Source organism: Embiotoca jacksoni, unplaced genomic scaffold (genome assembly GCF_022577435.1).
Source record: "Embiotoca jacksoni isolate LCO1_2020_lvr unplaced genomic scaffold, fEmbJac1.0.p SCAF_19, whole genome shotgun sequence".
NCBI lineage: Eukaryota > Metazoa > Chordata > Actinopteri > Embiotocidae > Embiotoca > Embiotoca jacksoni.
Genome location: NW_027185329.1, coordinates 1532618 through 1557875, shown reverse-complemented (window position 1 = coordinate 1557875; position 25258 = coordinate 1532618). Strand labels below are relative to the sequence as shown.

The 25258-nt window shown below is 45.2% G+C and overlaps 1 protein-coding gene across 1 annotated transcript in view; it reads left to right on the top strand.

Moving 5' to 3' along the window:
- Positions 1-25258, top strand: part of gmds (GDP-mannose 4,6-dehydratase) — a 144576-nt gene that overhangs the window by 57379 nt on the left and 61939 nt on the right. Inside the window, exon 7 of the mRNA XM_069152966.1 lies at positions 1295-1422. Coding sequence (XP_069009067.1) covers positions 1295-1422 — 128 coding nt within the window. The remainder of the gene's footprint in view (positions 1-1294; positions 1423-25258) is intronic.

Below are 25258 nucleotides of genomic sequence, written 5' to 3'. Positions count from 1 at the left end.
GAAGAGCGCAGAGGAGGGAGGAAGAGGAGGAAGGGAAGGGGGGTGGGGGGCGACTCTTCTCCAGCAAAGAACCACGGTGGTCCCGTTCGGTTGTCGTATTATTTTCAGTGGAAATCTCCCCTGTTAGTTGTTTTTTTTTTTTTGGTGCTCTGAGATTTGCGTTGGCGTCCGGTTCAGATTTGACACCGAAAAATAAAAATTCGAAGCGGAAAATGGCCGAGAAGTGTCCGTCGTGTGAGGTGGTTACGAAGCGACGTGACTCAGGGTTGCTTTTTATTTCACTCTTTTTTTTTTTTTTTTTGTCTTTGGCTTTGAAGAGTTTGGAACTGCATCGGAGGTTTTGGAAGGCCGTGTGTGTGTGTGTGTGTGTGTGTGTGTGTGTGTGTGTGTGTGTGTGTGTGTGTGTGTGTGTGTGTGTGTGTCTGTCTGTGTGTGTGTGTGTGTGTGTGTGTGCGCGCGCGTGCGTGCGTGCGTGTGTGTGTGTGTGTGTGTCTGTCTGTGTGTGTGTGTGTGTCTGTCTCTGTCTCTGTGTGTGTGTGTGTGTGTGTGTCTGTCTGTGTGTGTGTGTGTGTGTGTGTGTGTGTGTCTGTCTCTGTCTCTGTGTGTGTGTGTGTGTGTGTCTGTCTGTCTGTCTGTCTGTCTCTGTGTGTGTGTGTCTGTCTCTCTGTGTGTGTGTGTGTGTGTCTGTGTGTGTGTGTGTGTGTCTGTCTCTGTGTGTGTGTGTGTGTGTGTGTGTCTGTCTCTGTCTCTGTGTGTGTGTCTGTCTCTGTGTGTGTGTGTGTGTGTGTGTGTCTGTCTCTCTGTGTGTGTGTGTGTCTCTGTCTCTCTGTGTGTGTGTGTCTGTCTCTGTCTCTGTGTGTGTCTGTCTCTGTGTGTGTGTGTGTGTGTGTGTGTGTGTGTGTCTGTCTGTCTCTGTGTGTGTGTGTGTGTGTCTGTCTCTGTGTGTGTCTGTCTCTGTGTGTGTGTGTGTGTGTCTGTCTCTGTCTCTGTGTGTGTGTCTGTCTCTGTGTGTGTGTGTGTGTGTGTGTGTGTGTGTGTGTCTGTCTCTGTGTGTGTGTGTGTGTCTCTGTCTCTGTGTGTGTGTGTGTGTGTGTCTGTCTCTGTGTGTGTCTCTGTCTCTGTGTGTGTGTGTGTGTGTGTGTCTGTCTCTGTGTGTGTGTGTGTGTCTCTGTCTCTGTGTGTGTGTTGGACTGAACTGAAACCTCCTTTTCTAATTGAATTCAGAAGATGCCAACGAAGCCTTTTTTTTTTTTTTTTTTTTTTACATTTATGTTTTTCAACTTCTGTGTTTCAGGTTCAAACTTTGTTACGCGTAAGATCAGCCGCTCCGTGGCGAAGATCCACCTGGGCCAACTGGAGAGCTTCAGCCTGGGCAACCTGGACTCCAAACGGGACTGGGGCCACGCCAAAGACTACGTGGAGGTAAAACCACACACACACACACACACACACACACACACAGACAGACACACACGCACACGCACACACACACACACACACACACACGCTTCAGAGTCGAACGGGGTTCAGATGTGAACGTAGCATTATAGCAGCCCGTGTTTTATTTCCCAGATCATTTGAGGCCGCAGTTTGAGATCTGCATGGAGCCTCCTGTGATTCCCTGCCAAAAGAGAAACGGAGATAGAGAAGCGAGCGGGGCGGCGGGAGGAGAGAGGGAGGGGGGGGGGGGGAGATGGGGGGAGATGGGGGGAGGAGGGCCGCATGCTGCGAGGCCACAGACTGCACTCTGGTTTCCCACAGTTCACCCATGTCCCAGATCCCCTTCAGGCCTCCGTCGCCGTTCCTCCAAACGCCCACAGCAGTAAAACAAAAAAAAGAGAGAGAGAGATATTAGAAAAGGGGCGATCGACGACAGAGATGGCGTGTTTGCGTTCACGTTAACGGGGCCGCCGGCGGGAGATGAAACGAACGGCGGGGTTGCCTTCAGACGGCGCTCGGCGTTTCTCAAAAGTTCATGTGTGTGTGTGTAACACATTCCTGTCGAAGTGTGTGATAGGTTAAGATCGGGACGTGTGTGTGTGTGTGTGTGTGTGTGTGTGTGTGTGTGTGTGTGTGGAGATGAAAGACTCAACGGGTTGCCATGTCTGACAGAAAGACCCCAGGCGGCGGACTGTGTTGTTATTAGGAGGTGATGGTGGCGGTGAGGAAGGAGGGGGAGGAGGGGGAGGGGGGGGGGGAGGAGGTTACCGTGGAGAACTTTGAGGTTTTTCGACTGCAGAGTCTCAGCGTGGCGTCGCTGCGTCAGAGGAAAGGCGGCGGGTCGATTACGGGAAGATGCGACATTCAGTCGTTTTTCCAACGCCAACGGCTCTGAATCATTTTTCTCTCCCGTGACACCGAAGTGGGAAAGTTTACAATTTTAAGAAATCTAAGGCCCTCAAGAAGGAGATTAATTAAAAAGAAAAAAAAGAGCCTTGAATGTATGTTGAACTATTAAGAGATATACGATTACTATGATTGAACAGCCACGACTTACTAAAGGCTTTTTAATTAATCGCCCCCTCCGGAGTGCAAAAAGTGAAGTCAATGGGAAAAAAAAGAAAAAGAAGAAGAATCCTAATGAGGCCCTGAGATATTCAAAGGAGAACTTAATTGCAGTGAAAACTGCAGCCAGCATGAGTTCAAATGGTTTCAGCTTTACAAACACAGAAACCAAGACGGAGAACCGGAGAACCTGGACGGGAAATAAAAGAAAACTGTATTTAGGTTGTAGGTCCGTAGTTAACTATCGTTTTTAACTGTTCAATACCAATAAATTGAGGCAGACGTTTGTCTGACCGGCGTTGAAACTAAGCAGGAAACAGCCTGATTAGCTGGACCGTGTATGAAAATGCTTTTATTTTGAAATATCGGCTTTTAATTTGAAAGGGAGACAGGAAGTTGCGATAGTTTTCGGCCAATTAATTGCGCAATTTAATCAGTCACGTGGTACTTTATCCCTTGGTGACGGATATTTCCATTTTTGAGGCCCGGCCCAGCTGTTGTAGTCCAATCCAAAAAAAAATAAGGTTAATTGATTAAAAAGTCAAAATGTAGAAAATCTTTTTTTTTTGCTTTCTGAGAATATATATATATATATTTTTTTTAGTCGTAACTATACAGCATGGTGTTAAGCTTTCATGCTGAGAAATTTTGAGGCTAAATTTAAAATGCAAGTTGACAGAACTAACCCCCCCACACCCCCACCACTATGGTTCGACCCGTTTCTATCGACTATATATATAGAAAAAACGACGGGTTCTTATTCTTGTGCAAGTAAAATGATGATTAAGTTTTTCTTCATCTTCACCGGTTGTGTAATCGGTGGTGTGCGTGTGTCGAGGGCACCCCGGCTTGAGACGCTCCAGGTTTCCTGTGGGAACCACCGACATTCCAGTTCTGGTGAATCGGGCACCTTCTCGCTTGCCCACCGTCTCCTGTTTCGGAAAAGGCCGGATTTCGGGAAAGCCAAACAGAAGCTTGGGGGGAGGAGGAGGGGGAAGGAGGAGGAGGAGGGGAGAGGAAGAGGGGGGGTGAGCGGGGGAGGGGGGGGGGGGGACGACAGACGTGTGTTTGTGGGACATTTTGTACATTATGCATAAGTGAATCATCTCTGGTTGCTGCTGAACCCCGCCCCCCCCCCCCCCCCCCCCCCCCCCCCCCACCCATCACACACACACACACACACACACACCCACACCCAGCGGACCATCAAAGGCCGTGACTGTGACCGGGCTCCTCCCTCCTCCCTCCCTACTCCTCCCCCCCCCCCTCCCCGCCTCCATCTCTCTCATCCGTCCAGCCATGCTCTCCAGCGCTGCGTTGCCATGGCGAAGCCAAACAACTGGCAACTTGTAAACAGAACCATGTGTGCTTCTGCTTTGGGGCTTGACAACTGCTTCCACCCCTCCACCCCCCCCTCCACCCCTCCACCCCCACCCAGAGACGGGGAAATTGCTGGTAATTGGCCGCGGATAGATTGCGGGTGGCAGGAGGGGCGTGCTGTGCGTCTGCTCTAACGACGTCTGAAGGCGTCGCGGCCGGCTGGGCATCGTCTCGGTGTCGGGTGTCCGTCAGACACAGGTTCTCCTTTCAGCGGAGCAGCACCCCCCCCCCCCCACACCCCCACTCCCCTCTTTTTAAATTTAAGTTTTTATTGTTATGATGTAATTATGAAATGGATGCTGTAGCGGTATATATAACGTGATTTAAATCCTCTTGATCCTCATTTTCCTTCACAGGAGTTTAAAGCTTGAGACTTTTTTTTCTTTCACTGTGGTTTCTTTTGGGATTTGAACAGAATTTTCTGCCTCCGATCGTGCCAAAAATGTATAAACACGCAGCAATCACTGTCTTAAAGAGTCTTATCTGAGCAGATAAGGACGCATAGCGGGTGGCCATCTTCCTCTCCTGAGCCCCCTCTCCACCTTGGCTCGGGTAGCTACAGCTGGTTGGAGCTTTTACATCTTCTTCCCCTTTCTGGCTGCAGAGAGCCGTTTCCTGTTCGGAAAAGAGAGATGGGATGGTAGGTGGAGGGGAGGGGGGAGGAGGGGAGAAGTCGGCTTGGCCCCGTCTCTCTCCATCCTCCATGTTTCCTTCCTGCCTCTTTAAACCTTTTTTTTTTTTTTAATTTAATTTTATTTGTTTTTATTATCTGATTGTTTTGTTGCTGCTGAAAAAGGCTGCCGTCACCAAACCAGCAGCGCTCCACCAAAAATTACAGTTACCAGATATTTCCCCTCTGACGTCTCATCACCAGCTCTGATTACCCCCTCCCCCTCCCCCACCTCCCCGATCCCCCCCTCTTTTCTTCTTTTTTTTGTTCTTTTAGTTTTTTTACTGGAGCTGGCGCTTTGCTGCTGTAGTGGACCAGAAACCGTTGCCAGATGAGATGTGGCTGACCCGCTGACACACACTCGTCCCGACCACCCCACCCTCCCCCCCCACCACACACACACACACACACACACACACACACACACACACACACACCCTCCTCCCCCTCCCTCTTGTCCTGTTCACGTATTTACATTCAAAATATAATTACCAGTGAAACTCTGCTCAGTAGAAGGTGTTGCGTTGCAGTCGTCGTCGTGTGTGTGTGTGTGTGTGTGTGTGTGTGTGTGTGTGTGTGTGTGTGTCTGTCTGATTCCTGGCATTGTGTCGAGGCAGCGATGTGACAGGACGGCGCTCCGAGGTGTCATTTTTCACCTCGTTTATTTTTCTTATCCTCTTTTTTTCGTTTTTAAAAAAAAAAATTCAGCCGCAGCTGCCTCGCTGTGCCGTAATGGTTACAGATGAGGCTAATTAACCAATCACAGCTCAGATCAAGGCCAATCACAGATGATTGATGAGAGCGCAGGGTCATTCATCACATATTTTTTTTTTTTGGGAGGGGGGGGGGGTCGTACAGTAACTCAACATTTAAAGCCACATTGTTCAACTTGTTTTTGTTGAGCGACTCGGCGTATAAAACAGCCTCGTCATCATATATCTGGATGTTTGGTTGTGGAGATGAGACAGAAGTTTAATCGATGATCGTGATTTTTTTTTTTTTTTTACTATTTTAAATAAATCTGGCATATTTTACGAATTAATACAGTTTCCATTTATTTGAGAAGCTTTCACTTTAGCTGTGTTATTCGTTGGCAGTGTCACTTCATCATCCCTGATTACCTTCCTGATTAATTCATTAATCATCGAGCCCATTTGCTGGTTATGTTGTTCAAAAAAAAAAAAAAAGAAGCTTTTTCCAGTTTCCTAGATTCTGTCAGATTTTGTCAAACCATCAGTCCAAAAACACAAATATATATTCAGAATATAAAGTAGAAAAGAAGTAAAAAAAAACAACAAATGAAGTAAATGAGAAAATATTCTGTAATCTTTTGAGATTTTGCTTAAAAATTGCTCCGATTGTTGCTTTATTATGAAAACTGTTGCCGATTATTATTCTGTCATTTCACTGATTGATTAATCGACATCCACGATATTTATTAATATCAAATGAAACAGGCAAAAGATATGTTATTTATCGACTTCAAGAAATTACCGTTGTCTGCGGTGCATTTTCAAATGTTTCCGGAGCAGATATCAGTTGCGTGTTGGTGAGTTCAGGGTCTGTTGTTTGATTTCTAGCACCAGTAAAGGATGTTGATGCAACAATATCAACAATAACAAGAATTTTGTGACATAAAATCTAATTATTTATTATTTATTATTTATTATTTAGCAGAAGGTGCCTGAAACATGTGCATTGTGTCGCAGAGGGCGCTGTTTCACCTACACCCTGTGGGATAGATAAGTGTGTGTGTGTGTGTGTGTGTGTGTGTGTGTGTGTGTGTGTGTGTGTGAGATATATATATATCCGTGCCAGCCATGGATCTTTACAGCAGTGTTTCGGGGGAGCTGATAAATACCTCTGCCCGCTTTGTGAGGTTTTAATATACACAGCTGGAGCGGTAAAAAGACTTAAAATGGGAGCTAATAGGGCCGAGGAGGAGAAGGGAGCGTTGGGTTTCATCACCCAGACCTCTCCACGCTGCAAACGACTATTTCCCGACCGCCTCCGCTGACCCTCACACACACACACACACACCCTGGCATGACAACCCTGGCATAATCATAATGTCATCTCCAGAGGAGTGTGTGTGTGTGTGTGTGCGTGTGCGTGTGCATAGAGCTGAGTGTAGATCATTCATGAGAAAAGAACCTGTGACAGAAGCGACTGTCGTGTTGACTTGCAGGCAGGATGAGTAAATGACAGCAGCTGTGTGTGTGTGTGTGTGTGTGTGTGTGTGTGTGTGTGTGTCTTGTGGTGTTAATTGCAGGGGAAATTTGACCCGTAGCCTCAGCAGCAGCTCAGTAAACTGCAGCACCCCCCCCCCTCCTCCAACCTCTGGCTCAGAGCAATAAAACCTCACTGATCCTCCACCAAACCTCTACACGCATGAACACACACACACACACACACACACACACACACACACACACACACACACACACACACACACACACACACACACACACACACACACACACACACACACACACGGGGCTTATTTTACCGACATGTACACTTTCCCAGCATGGTGTCTGAACACTTTATTCCTTATAAAGGACTCTGGTGAGGACATGTGATCCCAGTTTGCTCCCCGAAGAGCCTCTAAAATCTGTCATTGGGATAATGACGGGTCCAACTGCAGACTTCTCAACGGGAGCAGCTTTTATTCGAGAGATTTAAAACGATATCAGACGACACCACAGAGTTTCAATTCTCATATTCTCTTTGATGAAAGTAGTCAACTCTTTTCTTTCGAAGGTCTATTGTTTATATATACGAGTATTTTTAAGGTCAGATTCTCTTTTGTTTTGAGCCGATTTTGATCGTAATGGGATTTTCAAACCATCTTATCAAGTTATTTCTGGTATCTCGTACTGAAAAATCCAGTTTTTATAATCAATCTATCATCAGATTTTACTTCCACCTTTAAGCTCCACAAATTCCCTGGAATTTTTTGACTCATAAAACCTCAAACTTATCCGGGTCCCTAGTAAATAAAAACACACCATACGCAGATAGACCGAAGAGTTGGACCTGAGTAAACACTCGGGGGGGAGGGAGGAGGCGAGATATGATGATGATGATGATGATGATGATGATGATGATAGGAATAATGAATTGAGTGAGAGTCTTATAATAGATCTCCAGGGAGGCACTCTTGCCCCATCCGAGTCCAGATCCTAAATCACGGAACATGTGGTGAGTATTTATCGTGGCATCGTACCAGAGGGACAGGAACGGGGTGGGTGGGTTGGGTTGGGGGGGCCGGGGGAGGGGGGCGGGGGGTCATAGAGGAAGAGGATAAATTGAGGAAGATTGTGTAAAAAGGGAGGATTCCCTCCTGCTGCTCCGACAATAGAGAGACAGATAACAGACAGAGTCCACGATAGGGGAGACTCTTAGTGTGTGTGTGTGTGTGTGTGTGTGTGTGTGTGTGTGTGTGTGTGTGTGTGTGTGTGTGTGTTAAAAGTTCAACTGGAACCTTTGCAGCTTCACAGAAACTCGACCCAGTGGGTGTCCTCATTTTCTTTGGGTTTGACATTGTTAATTTTTTTATTTTTAAATTCAGAGGACGTCTTTTCTTTTCTTTTCATTTCTTTCTCACCTTTTTTTTTCTTTCGGCGTCCCTCCCGGTCGGTAACTTGGCGTACGGCTCCGTGTGATTGGCTGGAAGGGTTGCGAGTTGTCCAGTCAGAACCGACGTTGGGAAACAAACAGCAGCTACAGTTCTTCAGGTGTCTTGGTTATTAGGTTTTAGCCAGTAAATTAATATTTGAGCCTGAATCCCGGCGATTTTCTCTCATTTAGGTGCATCAACACCTTTTTTTTTTAATTCATGCTAGTTTTATTTTGAAAGGGTCTTTTTTTTTTTTTTTTTCCCTCATATTTGTGATGCGAGTAATAACTGTGCTCTTGTCTGGTTCTTCAGTTTGTTTAAATGGTGCAGGGAGCATTTTCAAAACACGCTTCATACATTGAAACCAAAGGAAGAAGCACAGTGGTTTAAGCCCTTTCAAAATAAAATCCAGGCTTCTGAAAAAAACTGCTTCTTTATTCGTGTTTAACAGGAGAAATAAAAAAAACAACTCAATTTCATTTTTCTTATTTCTTCTTCTCGAATCCCGTTTCTGACTAATTCAGCTTAGTTTTTATTGCTTAATCTGACTAGTCAATCTTATTTGTCAGCGTTTTTTAGCTTTTTCAAGCTAAAACAAAAAAGAGCCGACTAGCGCTCGTTATCCTCCCTGTGGTCCCGACGTCAGCATTGACGATGATTAACTGTGACACAAGTAACGACTTTATTTTCCTTATTTCAAGGCTGTTTCACTCAATAAAAAACTGCTGGAAACGCGAAGCCTCTCAAAACACGGCACCTTCTCCAGTTTTTAAGAACGGCTTTTTTGGAAGTTGTAAATGCGACTTTATGTTCGTATTTAACGAGCTTTTATGGCGGTATTGTTATCGTCGGGTAAATTCATATTTCTTTTAATTCGTTGGAACCAAAAGATTAACGGTTTGTCAAGTGTTGCGCGATTTTCTTTTTTTTTTTTTTTTTTTTTTTTTTTTTGAACAAGCAGCTGTCCGTCCAGCTGGAGGGCTTCGCGGCAGCTCTGGGATGAAGATTGACTGTCTGCTGGTCCACTTTTTGAAAAGAAAGAAGAAAGTCCTTCACGTTTGAAAGGAACTTTTTTGGGAATCTTTTCTTGCTTCTTGTATTTTTTTTTTTTTTTTTTATCGCCCAAACATCGAGAAAACGTCGTTAAACGAATGAAAATAAGAGGAATGATGGAACCGCCGAGCCTTTTATGGTACTCCAGAATATCCAGTATTTTTCCTAAAGTTTACATTGTGTGTGTGCGTGTGCGTGTGCGTGTGTGTGTGTGTTGCAGCAGCTGGCCATCTCCTCTCAGACTGACGGGCCCTGATCTGTCTCCCCTGCTGGGTTGAGGATGAAAGCAGATGCTCTCCTCCGCCTCCTTCTTCTTCTCCTTCTTCTTCTCCTCCTCCTTCTTCTTCTTCTTCTTCTTGCCGCTGTTTTTTTTTTTTTTTTTTTTCATCTCTCTTTTTGTAACCAGAGTCCGCAGCTTTCATTCAGAGCCCGCTGGATGTTCTGAAACCCTCTGGCGTCCCGCAGAAAAAAAAAGAAAAAGCACAGACAGACAGACACATGGCTGACGGACAGTTTATTTTTTTTAAATTTTTGGTGCCCTTATTTAAAAAAAAAAAAAAAGAAACCATTTTTTTCCCTCTGTGATTAAAGCCAAACTTCTGATGCAAATCAGGACATTTATTTTGACAGTTTATACCTAAAAAAAAAATGATATCATGGCAGCTCTGGAGATCCATGAATCTGTGATTCCATAAATTGCCCTTTAGGTGTGAATGACGGTCTTTGTCTCTGTCTGTCTCTGTGATGGGACGTACCTCCCACCTGGAAGGAGGGTGCAGAGCAGGTGGAGAGAGAGGGAGGGAGGGGCAGGAAAACATCTCCACAGGGGGGAGAGAGGGGTGGGGGGCCCCCTGCTGGGCGGGTTGTTTAACAGGAGGCAGCTGCAAAACAGCAGCAGCGAAGCTCTTAAATGTGTGAATAGTTGTTGGCTGAGTTTATTAGTCGTACATGTGGTCTGTTGATGAAGGGATGTAATGTGAGGAATTCATTTTTTGGTTTTGAAGATGGAGAATTTTCCCTCTGGTCGATAAACTTGTGCCATTTTGTCGGTTTTCGGAAATATTCCTGAAACTCATTTAAAAACGTATTTTTCTACTAAAGTTCTGACTTCAAACACGTTCACGAAGCAGAACGACTAAGGATTTACAACTTGCTTATCAAATCAAAGGGGATGATTTCATGCAGGAAGGTTGTTTATTTATGTATTTATTACTCTTCTACTGTATATCGCAGTGTTTCCTTTTTGTTTTGTTTTTCAGGACTTTTTTTATATATCCTAAAGAAATATAGAAAAGGAAGCAGTCGCTCTGGAGAGTTGATCTTCTGTTTGAAATGACTTATTATTGAATGTTGCTTTAGTTCATAGTTTTAACTTCTTCTCCTTCTTCTTCTCCCTCTTCTTCTCCCTCTTCTTCTCCTTCTTCTTTTCCCTCTTCTTCTCCTTCTTCTTCTCCCTCTTCTTCTCCTTCTTCTTCTCCCTCTTCTTCTCCTTCTTCTTCTCCCTCTTCTTCTTCTCCTTCTTCTTCTCCCTCTTCTTCTTCGTCTTCTTCGTCTTCTTCATCTCCTTCGTCTCCTTCTTCGTCTCCTCCTTCTTCTTCTTCTTCTTCTTCTTCTCCTCCTCCTCCTCCTCTCTGACTGATTTGGTTCCCAGCCGTGTGGTGCTGCAGATAAATCTTGCCTTGATGGAGTTGGATTTCAGTGATCAGAGCGAGCAGCAGCAGGTATGAAGTCCACAGCTGGTCTGAGAAACCGAGACTCTCCCTGATTGGGAAGCACAAGTGTGAGAGGCACCCTAATGCAATAATCCCTCTCAGGCCTCTGTGTGTGTGTGTGTGTGTGTGTGTGTGTGTGTGTGTGTGTGTGTGTGTGTGTGTGTGTGTGTGTGTGTGTGTGTGTGTGTGTGTGTGTGTGTGTGTGTGTGTGTGTGCGTGCGTGCGTGCGTGCGTGTGTGCGTGCGTGTGCGTGCGCATCTTCATCACAGAAAAAAGGCTGATGCGGGGACATTTTAGGGAGTAAGGAGTTCGATGCAGGGAGTGCAGTGAAGCCTTCACTTCGTCCGGCAGACAGAACTGATGGAGCGGAGGGGAGGGTGGTGGAGGAGGGGTTGGAGGGGTGGAGGGGGGGGGCAGAGGGTCATCTTGTTTTAATTGTCTGAGGAGTCTGGCCGACTCTTTGGGACTGGAATGTGTTTGTGTTTGTGTGTGTGTGTGTGTGTGTGTGTGTGTGTGTGTGTGTGTGTGTGTGTGTGTGTGTGAGACCTCCTTCACACTCCCTCGCTCGCCCCCCGTGTGTCTCTCGCTGCGTCAGGCGCTCCAGCGGCTCGTGGGAAGATTCTCGGTCCAGATTGCCGAAACGGAGCCAAATATCACAAGAGCTCAGTCACAGTCTCGCCCTCTTTTCTTTCTCTCACAGCTCAGTCTCTCTCTCTCTCTCTCCATCACATTTTTGTCTGGCTGCCCCCCCCCCCCCTTTGAAACTTTCTGTGTGACTGTAATAATGCTGCTTCGTTTCTTTTTTTTTTTTTTTTAAATATAATAGATATCAGTACATCAGATTATAGATGAAAGAGTCCATCAGCTACACCTGTCAGCAACGAAGCGAGTACCACGTCCCTGTAAAGCGTGGGCACCTCCCCATGAAACTAGCTGTTTTTAAATTTATATTTTGTTATGGATTAAAAAAACAAAGAATATTCAGGCTGAAAAATTCAGTTTCAGAGGTTTCCAGTCTTCAGTGTTGTCGATATTGGGTTTAAAAGACTCCATTATTAACAAAACAAAACAAAAAACCTTATAGGTTTAAAATAACAGAAATACAGAAACAAATAAATCTCTCATGACTTTTTTTTATTTCTTCTCCAAAGCTTTAGCAACAAAGTTGGACGACTTATAAATGTAGTTTAAAAGATTTATTACAATGCACCAGATTATTTCTGCAATTTCAACATACGTGTTATTTAACGTAAAATAATCTTAACTCTTTATAATAATAAAGGACGATACTGAAGAAAAATGTGATTCATTCTCAACTTCTCCTAAATCACATATTTCAAACAAATCAACATTATTTTTATTATTACTATTATTATTATTATTATTATTATTGTTAAATTTCAATGATTTGTCCTCATCTTAAAAATGCATATAAATAAAACTCTGAATTGTAAGTTGCAACAGTTCCTGAAGCTAAAAGGTCCAGAATAAGGCTTATTAGGATATTAAACCGGGGTCCCTGAACGCCACACACACACACACACACACACACACACACACACACACACACATACATACATGCACACACAGTTTATGTGGAATGCGGCAAATACTTCAATTCAATTTCAATTTTATTTTATTTACGTAGCGGCCAGATCACAACACACGGTTATTTCACGGCACTTTAACACATCAAAGTCCTGACAGCAGAACTTTTACAACATTATACAACCAGGCTCAGAGGTGGGCGGAGCCTCCGCCTCGATTGGTTGGAGGTGAGGAGGAGAGCAGAGAGAGAAAAGGACAGCATAGCGATCCCCCCCCCCCAAAAAAATCTCCATACTGTTACTATTGTCACACACACACACACACACACACACTTTGCCTATAAACGTAATTGGTGAAGAAACGCTCGCGCCGAGTTGTCGGCCTGACGGACGAGGAGAGAACCGCCGATCTCTCGGCGCCACAACGAGGCTTTCAGTCGGCGAACTCGAATATCCTTAATAAAACAGCCTCGACGGAGAGCGGCGTGTTTGCTTTTCAGAAGGTGGGACTTTCTGAGGGAGTGACAGGGATCTCTTTTTTAATTAAGAGGCCCACTGTGTGTGTGTGTGTGTGTGTGTGTGTGTGTGTGTGTGTGTGTGTGTGTGTGTGTGTGTGTGTGTGTGTGTGTGTGTGTGTGTGTGTGTAACCTGAGGGGAGGCCCTGTCTGTGACCTGCAGTGATAGCGGGGCGGTTTGTTTTCATTCTAAACTTGCCCTCAGAGTTACTGGGTTTTTTTGCACCTTATTCGACCTCAGCTCGACCTCTGCCGTTACCTCTCTCTGACCCGCCTTTTTTTTTTAAATTTATTTTTCATTTATTTTTTATATCTCACGGTGGCACCTTTTTTTTTTTTTTTTTTTTTCTTTCCCTCCCTCACTTTTCTACATCTCTTTCATTCCCATCTCACAATTCCTTTAGTCAGCATCCCGTCACTCGTGCACGCACACACACACACACACACACACACACACACACACACACACACACTCACACCGAATGATTGCACATTTGTCGTGACAGTTGCTATAAAAAGAGACGCCCGCTAAACGCTGCAGTCCTCTCATTATACCCTTCACAGAGCCACAGCAGGCGGGGCAGCGCTCAGATTTTCTGCCTCCCTCTTTCTTTTTCTGTTTTCACGAATCTTGTCTTTTTTTTTTTTTCTTTTTCAAAAGAGAGAAACGAGGGAGAACAAAATGTGGGTGTTCGCTAGCAGGAGGAGAAGGTGGGGAATCCCTCAGCGTTTTTTAAACTGCGGAGGTTCGGAGTGGCTCCGCGGCTCCGATACGGGGCCCCGGGCCAAGTGTTTGTTTACGCCTGGCGGGCCGGCGAGGAGAGAGACGGTGGCCGTGTTCGGCAGCGACTTGAAAGGCGCTCTAATGAGACATAATTACCGTTTGCGCATGTGTTTACGAGATTTGCGAGGGAGCGAGGAGGAAAGAGAAATGAATACGCGCGATTTGCCCCGACTGTGTTCACTCCCTTCCCCCCCCACCCCCCACCCACCCTCACAGATCTCTTTTTTTTTTTTTTTTTTTTTAACAGTGCAATACTTTGCCTCGTTGCCCTCCAAACCAGCGCAGCCTCAAAGTATAGAGCTCGCAGATTGCCGACTTGTCCCGGCCGGCCGTGCTTGTTTTTATTCCTCGAGATTTTTTTTTTTGGGACCTGCAGACCGGCGGTGACGTGAGGTGTGGGTCGCTTAGTCCGTCACGTCACAGGGGCCACGTGGCCGGGGAGGACTCAGAAAATACATCACATGGAAATTTCAGAAAGTCTAAATAGAATAGATGCTGTGAAAAGTGAAGGGAATTTAGCTTCTGTCTGTATTTGACGAGTAACTAAAAACAAAGCTGCTGGAAGCTTCGAGCCAAACGGTGAACGTGTTAGAACCAAAACGTTTTTCTCTATATGATGTAAATAATCTTTGTATGTTTGTCCTTCGCAATAGCTCGAGAACCGTCCGTCCAATCCGCTTCAAACTCGGCGGCGGGGTGTGTTGATGGGGGCGACGGCGGTGCAATTTGGACTCACGAAACGTTTGATATTAATACATTTTTATAAAACTGCGACATTAAAACGACAGAAAACTTTAAACCTGCTGACCTGGCAAACCCAGCTATGTGGGCGTGGCCTCATAGAGAGGAGAATCTGTCTGTGGACGGTTTATAAAAGTGTTCGTAGCTTCCGGGTCTGAAAAATGAGGCCGATGCAGAAGTGCCTTAAAGCTGCAATACCAGCGAGTGCCACTAGAGGTCGGCTCCAAAAAGCCTCCGGCTCCATAGACTCCCATTCAACTTCTCTCATCAAATCCAAAGTGAATAAAATGTGTCCATCAGTTATCTCGGTGTTGTTAGCTAAAGTCACTCCTTCTTATTAGTTTTCTGGAGGTCCATCTGAAAATAATCCCTCATTCATTAGAAAAGAAGATTCAAGAAGACCTGTTTTTGGGGGCGTGTCTGTTTGATTGACAGGCAAACCAAGCTGGTATAAATATTGAGACCGAACCGAATGGTAAACGTGCTGTAGAACCAAACGGTTTTTTTTGTTTTTATAGTTAAAGGAAAGTAAAAATAATGACATCCTTTATCCTTTTAATGTGTGAGATATGAGCTCATAATGTGACACAGTTTGTGATCTAGCTGAGTTAACATCCCGTCCGTCATGTCGTGACGGCCGACCGTGATGAGCTCCTTAATGGCCTGGAACTGGAAATATGACTGTTTGTATTTACAGTCCATTTAGAGCTTTCCACTGGCATTCACACTCTCCCAACAGAGAAAACAAACACACACACACACACACACACACACACACACACACACACACACACACACACACACACACACACACACACACACACACACACACACACGGCCTACGTGTACACGTCCGCCGCTGAGAGCTCCCTCTGTGTGCAGTGCTGTGTGTGTGTGTGTATGTGTGTGAGTGCACGGGACACCCCCCCCCCCCCCCCCCGAAATAGCCCGCCCCCTAATTACTGCAGCAAACACAGGTGTGGAAAGCAAGGCCTACCTCCACCCAGATCCCAGACCCACCGTCCAGCACACAGCAGCCTGTGTGTTCCTGTCCAGACTGTGTGTGTGTGTGTGTGTGTGTGTGTGTGTGTGTGTGTGTTTAAATTTGTGTGGAAAGAGAGAGTGCAGTTGCATGTCTTCATCTCTGTGAGTTGTGGTGTAAAAAGTGTGTGTCTGAGAGTGACTGAATGTGTGGTGTGTGTGTGTGTGTGTGTGTGTGTGTGTGTGTGTGTGTGTGTGTGTGTGTGTGTGTGTGAGCGCGTGCGCACGCGAGCGAGAGTGAGAGTGAGAGTTAGTGTTTGTATATGAGCAAGTCCAGACCACACCCTTTGAAGTCGGCTGCAATGTGTTGGGGTTTTGGGCACGGACACACACACACACACACACACACACACACACACACACACACACACACACACACACACACACACACACAGCCCCTCCGTTGGCTGGCTGGAAACCTTATACCCCACATCAATCAGACCTGCCACTCATACATTATTCATAACTCCAGACACACACACACACACACACACACACACACTCTCCAACACACACATTCTCATCCCTACACTCTGTCGGTTTTTTTTTTTTTTCTTCTTCTTCTTCTTATATCTCCAGTTGGCAGCAGAAGTATAAATGGGTGGGTGGTGCTGCTGCTGTTGGGGGTCTGCGGCTATTTAAGTTGGAAACAAAGGTGGAGTTGTGGAGAAAGTGAAGTGAAGGTTTTTTGTGTGTGTGTGTCTGTCCATTACACACACACACACACACACACACACACAGTTATAAAGTAGCTGAAAAAGAATTTGAATTGTTAAAAAAAAAAAAAAACTCAGCAAGTCTTCGACCTCAAACGTTCTTCTTTTAAATTTTAGGGTAAAATTATTGCGTTATTGAAGAATGTCAGATTTACTGGTAAAAGAAGCATTGAAATAGTTTGACCTTAAAGGATAATTACAGTTTTTACAATTTAAGAATTAAAACATTAACGCCGTGAACTTCGTGCCGTATGAGAACTCTCAGATGAAGTTCTGATTTTAGGCGCTGAGGTCGGACGATCGGAAAAAATAAGTTTCACGCAGTTTTGGACATCATTTTTAATAACTAATAATACAACTTTTCCTGCGCATTGAGGGATTATTATTATTGAGGTGTTCTTTACCCGCAGTTTTAAACCAAATCAAATAGTTTAGATAATCTGACTCCGTTTCCTGAATGTGGTCAAAAGGACGACATCAAGACAGAAAGCGATCTGTCATTCTTTCCCCTCTCTCGCTGTCAGACTCTATCTCCCAGCACATGTGTGTGTGTGTGTGTGTGTGTGTGTGTGTGTGTGTGTGTGTGTGTGTGTGTGTGTGTGTGTGTGTTTCTGGTATTGTCTCCCGCCCCCACCCTCCCGAAAGCAAAAATAAAAAAGACTAGCAGTTTCCAGCCCCCCCACCCCCCCCCCCCCCCCCCGTTTCCTCCTGACGTCCTCGACGCGTCGCCGTCCTGACATTTCTCAGACCGCATGACCGGGACACGTCTCTCCTCTCAGATTGAAATTGGTCCTCGGCGGACGTGTTGTTGACCGACCGCCCCCGTCCCCCCGTCCCCTCCGCCCCCCCCTCCCCCTCCCCAATGAGCATCGCTGCCTGCGGAGGACAGATGTGAACAGAAGAAGCGGTAGCTCTTCCAGGCAGACGGGAGCTGTGATAAAGGACTCAGTCCGACATGAGAATTAGCTTCTGTAAACACTCGGAGGAGTCGGCGTCGGGCCACCGGCACCCCGCGGTGTCACATTCCCACCGCTGCACAGACGCAACGTTTTTATTTTAGTTAACATTGATAAAAAAAAATAACAAAAATACTAATACTTTATACTAAACTGTGTGACAACATGACATCTGTTTGGCAGAGTCGGAACAAAGTGGCGCTCATAAAACTTTCAAAAGCTTGTTTGGATTCATATGAGGTCACCGTTGAATTATTGATTAGGGGAAAAGCGTGAGATGAGGTGGAGCACGTTCGTGTGTTTGTCATCAACGAAAAGGGAGTTTTCCCTGTTTCAGCAGCAGATGATGATGATGATGATGATGATGCCTGTCGGCTCGTCCTCTCTCTCTCTCTCTCTCTCTCCGTTCGAGTCTCGGGGAGCCGAAGCCAAATGGAAAGTGACCCTTGGCAGGCAGCGCCGTATTAAAACACAGTGGGTCACTGTAGCTGCTTTTACCAGAACGCGCTGGCACCACGTCCGGGCTGCATTTCACCGAGCAGTTGTACAAGCTGCGGCGGAGTTACTCTGAGGTTACCGCGGCGACGTCACCCCTGTTGCTTTTTGTGAAACCTTTCGTTGTGAAGCCTCGAGTTTGGGTTTTTTTTTGGGGCCGGCGCCATCTTTGCTAGTTCGGAGCGGTTTTGGAAGCAGGAAGTGACCGTATTTGGGCAAGCTGGTGGGATCTGAATCGATATGATTGGAAACTTGACGATACTTTGTCCCGCCCTACCGATAGCTGTAACCTGACTGCACCACAGGCCTGTCAATCAAACAGACACGCCCCCCAAAAACAGGTCTTCTTGAATCTTCTTTTCTAATGAATGAGGGATTATTTTCAGATGGACCTCCAGAAAACTAATAAGAAGGAGTGACTTTAGCTAACAACACCAAGATAACTGATGGACACATTTTATTCACTTTGGATTTGATGAGAGAAGTTGAATGGGAGTCTATGGAGCCGGAGGCTTTTTGGAGCCGACCTCTAGTGGCACTCGCTGGTATTACAGCTTAAAGCCACTTCTGCATCGGCCTCATTTTTCAGACCCAAACACTTTTAGATAAAGTCTCATGGGTACATCCATAGTCTCGGCGATAAGGGGCGTTTTTGATCCCCGAAAATATGAATTCTGACAAACGAGGGCAAGACGCCATTTAAAAAAAAAAAACATCCTAACAAAGGGGGCATTGTTGATGGAGGGATTTTTCTTTTAGTGGCTCTCACGACTGCTACAGGAATGGTTTTACACTGTTACAGTAGCCATGGGGCCCCTCGTTGGGATGGGGAACAGTGTGTGTGTGTGTGTGTGTGTGTGTGTGTGTGTGTGTGTGTGACTTTCTATATTGTGTGCGAGTGTGTGTGGGCTCGGGCAGGATATGAGGAAACCTCTGAGCAGCTCAGTGGATATTTATTCGCATTAACTTGGAACGTTTAGTTTAAACAGACACTGAGCCGAGTTCAGGTCCAGTTCGCACTGTAGTGTGTGTAGTGTGTGTAGTGTGTGTGTAGTGTGTGTAGCGTGTGTAGTGTGTGTAGTGCGTGTGTGCGTGTGAACGTTGTTTACAGACATTTTAGGACATTTTATCTCACTTTTTACCCCCCAAATTTATTAAAGAACAGTTATTAGTGGACGTATTCGGTCGTTAAAGGAGCTCATTGTGGGACCACCGGTTTTAGGCAGAACCGGATCCTCCAAAAAAATAAAACGCCCACTCCTGCTCTCTCTCCTCTGGGTCGGGCAATGGACACACACACACATACAGGAAGCCAATAAGGCATCAATGTCCTTCCAAAGATCCACAGATGGTCCTGTGTTGGACTGTTAGTGTGTTCAGACGGGTCAGATATGGGAACCAGGTTGTTGTATATTTATTCACCGCCGAGAGACTCCGGGCCTCCGACCCTCGTTCGCATTACTCCGAGATGTGAAGAGATTACGGCTGAAAAATTCTCACCTATTGTGTCTGAAACTGGCTCGAGGAACATGCCGACGTGTCATCCGTGTCTATTTTCTTTCATGAGGCATTCAGGGGGATTTTATTTTCTGCAGTTTTTTTGGGAAAATACCGTCTGAACAAGTAAAAGGCCGTCAGCAACTATCTGTACGACGTAACACACATCGAGTGGACTGTAGACTTTGAAACACGTCCAAGGATTGAGTTTCCTTCACATAAACAGGCTGACCCATGTTGTAGTGGAAGTAAATCATGATTAACTATCTCGGCATATGACATGGGAATCTTCATAACAGTCTTTTCCTGCAGATTTAACTGCTCTGTTGTAATAAAGTCAGTATTTTACAGTTTGTAATCCAGCCATCTTTTATTGTCCAGTTTTAAATACCAAACTATCAGCTTGAACCCGTTTCCCCTTTAGTTCAGAAAGGTCAGTTTAACTTCATGAAACCCTCCAACACAAAGCAAACGAATTGTTTTTTTTTTAAATTTTATCAAGAATGAGAATTATGCTTTTATATTTTATATTTTGTTTTATCATTTTTAGAAAATGAAATTAAAATGCAGAACAAAAATCATCAACTGCACCAGTTCAAATTTTTGATTTTTTTTTTTTTTTTTTAATCATAAAGGTTCTGAAAAATTGATGCCAGCTGTCAAAAGCAACTGGGAAATGGGAAAGTTCAGACCTCAGATTAGGAAAATACAAATAGTTTTATAAAATTCTCAGTCAATAAAAATTTTCGACGAGTTATCTCAGTGTTGTTAGCTAAAGTCGCTCCTTCTTATTCGTTTTCTGGAGCTTCATCTAAAAATAATCCCTCATTCATTAGAAAATAAATCTAAAAAAATAAATTAAAAAATTAAAAAAAAAAAAAAAAAAAAAAAAAAATCTGTTTTTTGGGGGCGTGTCTGTTTGATTGACAGGCCTGTTATGCAGTTAGGTTACAGCTATCGGTGGGCGGGACGTAGTATCGTCAGGTTTCCAATCAGATCAGTTAAATCCACCGCTGGCTCCTCCTCCCCCTGCTTGTCCAAATATGGTCACTTCCTGTTCCGGACCGCTCCTCACTAGCAAAGATGGCGCCGGACAAACTCTCAGATGGACTGAGTTGAAAATAAATCATTCGGTTTGAGCGCAACGATCCCAGTTTGCGTCTCTTTTCCTTGACCATGTATGGGAATTGTGTAAATCAGTTTTTCTTGCCCGACTGATTGCACGTTTTACCATCTGTGTGGAGCGACACCTGTCGCGTCCCGGCGATCGGCCGCGGGCTACGCTCTGAAATAAATGTCGTGAATTAGCCCGTGATGCGACCCCACCCGGCCGCGTTCGCCGGCGACCCCATCCATCTTCATTAGGCTCCAATTATCGGCCCGTAATTGCCGTGCCTCCCACCCCCCACCCCGCCGGCGTGAGAAATCTGGGCGCGTTGACCGCGGCCCGGCTCGGGCCATAACTCACCACGCCGTGGCCTCCTCACCCGAGTCCTGCCAGTCACTCCTGAGGGCAGAGTGGAAAAGGTTAAAAGGGCGGTGGGGGGGTGGAGAGGAGAGGTCGCATTGCTCTGGTGAGAAGCGCCGTCAGAGTCCACTCCCAGAATGCCTCGCTTGTGGATGCTGCTGAGAATCATGGGAAAAAACACGATAGACCAATTAATCAAGGCCAATGAGGTGGAACCGGGCCGGCTGGAGACGGAACGGACGAGAGATTATCGATGTGTTTCCTGAGCTGATATTTTGTTCCCTCTGCATGCAAGCTGACATCATGTCGACCGGGAGAGCGTCCAGCTGTAGTTACAACACACAAAAGTACCAAACGAAAACAACACGTAACAGTTAGGGATGATTATTTGTGGTCGGATGTTGAACATCGTGCGACAGAGTGACATCACCTTTATCCCGCTCGTCCTTCCTCCGTTTTGGTAACGTGTTGTTTATCATTTAAGGGTTTTCAATTTTTGTGTGGAGAACTGGGAGCATTTTTTTGTTCCAAATGAAGTCAATACTTTGGTTTTGGCCAAAATCAAGGTTGGATATTAGTTTTTGTCATTCCGACCGTATTCATATTAATACACATACAGTGGAAACGAAAATCGCGTTTCTCAGGACCGCGGTGCAAAAAACAAAACAAAAATCTAACGCAAATATTTTACATACAATATAGCGACCAAGTGAGTCCTATATTATACAAGTAGTTCCGACCCAGAGATCTGATTGGTCAGCTGAACATTTGGACCGTGCTCAAATCACCATGACAACACACTCTCAATGGGAATTAGATAATAGGAATTATATGATTAGAATTGAATTTCCTATAAAATGCAGTATAATGTAGCTTTTACTCGTTATAGGTCTATTAAATGTGACACTACAGATCGTCGAGCTCTTAAAATTCTAGCGGCGGCTGGCTTGACCGGTTTGGGATTTTAACACGATCTTAAATCTTAAAAACACACACACGAGTCCATCGATATTTTTTTTTTTTATATCATCAGACATCTTACTTACAACCAGACTGAGCTAGCTGAGCAGTTTAGCGTTTCTACGTGCTGTATTTATTCAGTTTGAGAAACCATCTGTAGAAAGCATTTAAACGGACTAGAAATCCGTTGCTAGGGTGGTTGCTAAGGGTCCGGCTACTTCCGGGAGCGGTAAACATTGCCCACGTTACATTCGCTTCTGCTGACGCGGCTGATTGTTTTCCCAGTTGTTTAGTCATACCCCGTGTGTTGCCATGGAAACGGAGATCACGCTAACAGAATGTTTTATATTTTGAGAGCGAATGGGCCCCACAACGTGAATATATTTTGATTGCATATTATATTTCGAAGGTGACTTGTCATATAATCGCAATATTACACTCGAGGCTGCGTTTTAACGTTTGCCCTCTATCCATCGTAACTTTTAAGAATAAGGCGACTAAGTTAAATAGGTGTTGGCGATTGGTATAAAATGACGTATTTTGTTTTTAAAAAACATGCATTTCAATATCGACGGCCCAAAGTGAAGTGAAAAAAAAAGTGTCTCAGAAGTTGTTATTTGAATTTGATAACGACGTTTCCGCTATCTTGCAGAAAAGAAATATATCTTCCGCAGAGTAAATAAATACTGATATTTATCTCCAATCTGATTTCTCTTTTTCTCTTTTTCTTTTCCATTATCGTCCTCTGCCGTCCCGTCCCCCCTCCTCCCCCGCCCTCCTCCCCTCCTTCGGCCCGTCTCTCCTCCATCATCAGGTAAGATGTGATGTCACTCCCTCTTCGTCATCTTCAGAGTGAGTGTTGAGCGTGATTCCTCATCGTGAGTGAAACTCGAGTCTTCTCCTGCAGGCCTCGTCTGTTATTGATGTACATGCTGGTGAAGTGAAGATAGGTGTGTGTGTGTGTGTGTGTGTGTGTGTGTGTGTGTGTGTGTGTGTGTCTGTGTGTCTGTGTCTGTGTGTGTGTGAGAGAGTGTGTGAGACGTTAACCTCCTGTACAATAAAACCTGCTCATCACTGAGGGGTGTGTGTGTGTGTGTGTGTGTGTGTGTGTGTGTGTGTGTGTGTGTGTGTGTGTGTGTGTGTGCGTGCGTGCGTGTGTGTGGGTGTTGAGTGGCGTTCAGGAGCCTCCAGCTAGAATCCGCAGTGCTGAAAGCAGAGCAATGAAATGTGACAGCTTCGCAGCTCATCTCTGACCGAGCGTCTCGCATCTGTCCGCCGGGGTATTAGCGTCCCTCTCCGAACTAAACTCCGCTACACGCCACTTTTGTTGTTTTGGTTTTTTGCCCGCGTAGAGAAAACCGATGACACGTCGCCCGCAGCAAAAGCGTGTCGACACAGCACGTTCGACAGTTTACTGAGAGAGCAGATACGGAGGCAGAATCGGGGGCCCGAAAGTCTGAACTGAAACTCAAAAGGTGTAAAGGTGAAAAAAAAGATCTGATACTGGAAAAAATAAGTGCTAAAATTTCAATATAATAATAAATATTTTCAGAATAATAACTTTTCTCACAAATTCTTTTAGTTTAAATACATAGCTGTATTGAGTTTTAAATTTTAGTTCATCATTTACTGATATTTGTTTTCCATCCGCGGCAACACACAAGTTTACTTAAGTTACTTGAAGGTCGCAAGTTGTACGCAAAGTCTGACTCTCGACAAACGATTCAACTCGTCAGCTGTCGGTTCGGATCTGATGACACGGCGTGTTGTTTTTTATCTCAGAGGGATTGTGATACTTTTTATTTTTTTTATTTCTTCTCCTGAGAAGATTTAGTATTTTCTCATGGTTCTCTAGTTTACAAAAATAAATCTGCTGACACGGGAATATTGAAGCAAGCGTCTTGGGAATCTTCGGTGTAATCTCGGTACGGCGTCTCTCTCTCGGTTCTTCTATCGTTTTTAAAGGACTAAGATCTGTACACGGAGTATTTTTTTTTGTTTTTCTTTAACAGTGAACAGGATCTCTGTGGTTCTGGTCTCACGTATGACACACGCGTGAAGCGTGTCCGGTGCGTGTTTTCGTCGCTCCCCTGTGAGTCTGCAGATCGTGAATCACGGCTGAAGACGGATTTCAGGAGAATGTGTTTTCAGTGTGTGTGTGTGTGTGTGTGTGTGTGTGTGTGTGTGTGTGTGTAACACGAGCCGCCACCTGTCGTCTCTCTGTTACATCTCGGTGGAAGGATTTAAGGCTTTTTGGCGGAGGTTGTGTTGGCACATGACCTCCGACCCCCCCGCCCCGCCCCCTCCTTCCCCCCTCCCGCCTCCCCCCTCCACCCCCTCTTACTGTCTCTTGAGTCGTCTGTCTGTCCTCCCGTCCGAGGTGAAGACGCGTGCGACGTTTTTTACCATTTGCCGTCACATGTGCCGACTTTAAATCCTCACCGTGAAATCCACGGGAGCGTTAGGGGGTCATTGTGACCCCCCCACCCCCCTCCCCAAGGTCAAAGGTCACACTCACTTTTTTTTAATATTTTTTTTTAAGGGACAGTAGTTTGTTCGGTCGACTGTCTGTCTCCTCACGTGTCAGACCGAAGGGTGCGGAACAAAACATCTTCCATAACACTGATGTCACTGTCAATCAGGAAAGAAAGCTTTTTTTTTTGTTAAGGCAGAAACATACATATAAAAGATAAGAATATAAAAGAAAATACCTCGGAAGTGACCTCACTACTACGGCTAGAAAAAAAATCCCTCATAAACCCAGAAACGACAGTATCCTTTATGTTAGACTTCCTTTCTTTGGTTTTCTATTTATTTTTGTCATTTTAAATGAGTAATAAGTTAATATAGCTTGTTTCATGTATCTTAAGTTGACTTTTTTTGTTTGTAACGAGGCAATGCAGAGAACACACTCGAACACTTAAAACAGGCCGGCCACCATTTGTAAAAGTGATTTTTTTCACAGCTGGTCAGGGACAGGTGTGTGTGTGTGTGTGTGTGTGTGTGTGTGTGTGTGTGTGTGTGTGTGTGTGTGTGTGTGTGTGTGTGTGTGTGTGTGAGAGTGTGTGTGTGTGTGTGTGTGTGAGTGATGTTACCAGCAGGGACGTCTGGCCTAAAGGGGGCCGGGGTCATAAATCAGGGTTGGTAATCTCCATGGCGATGAGGCTGGTATCAACCCCGAAGAGTAATGTTTCTCCGGACTGTCCGTCGACACACACACACACACACACACACACACACACACACACACACTTGTAAACACACACACACACACACAGCAGGGACATCTAACGTCAGATGAGACGGGGTCAGCGGGAGGAATTCCTCGCACAGTTGGTAGAGAAAAGACGCGACGGCCATCGGTTTAAAGATGAGTCGTAACGGATCGGTAATAACAGCTCTCAGCTGATACTGATGCGTCTGATTTTTTTAAAAAAAGAAAAGAAAAAAAGGAGGGCTCGGTTCATGGCGGCCGTCCACCGAGCGCTGATTTGTGCTCGTCCGGTCCAGATCGAGTTCGGAGAGGATTTCGTGCAGCTCTTGTAAATCATCTTGTGCTCGTCCTCCTCAAAATGGAACAACATACCATTCGTTCT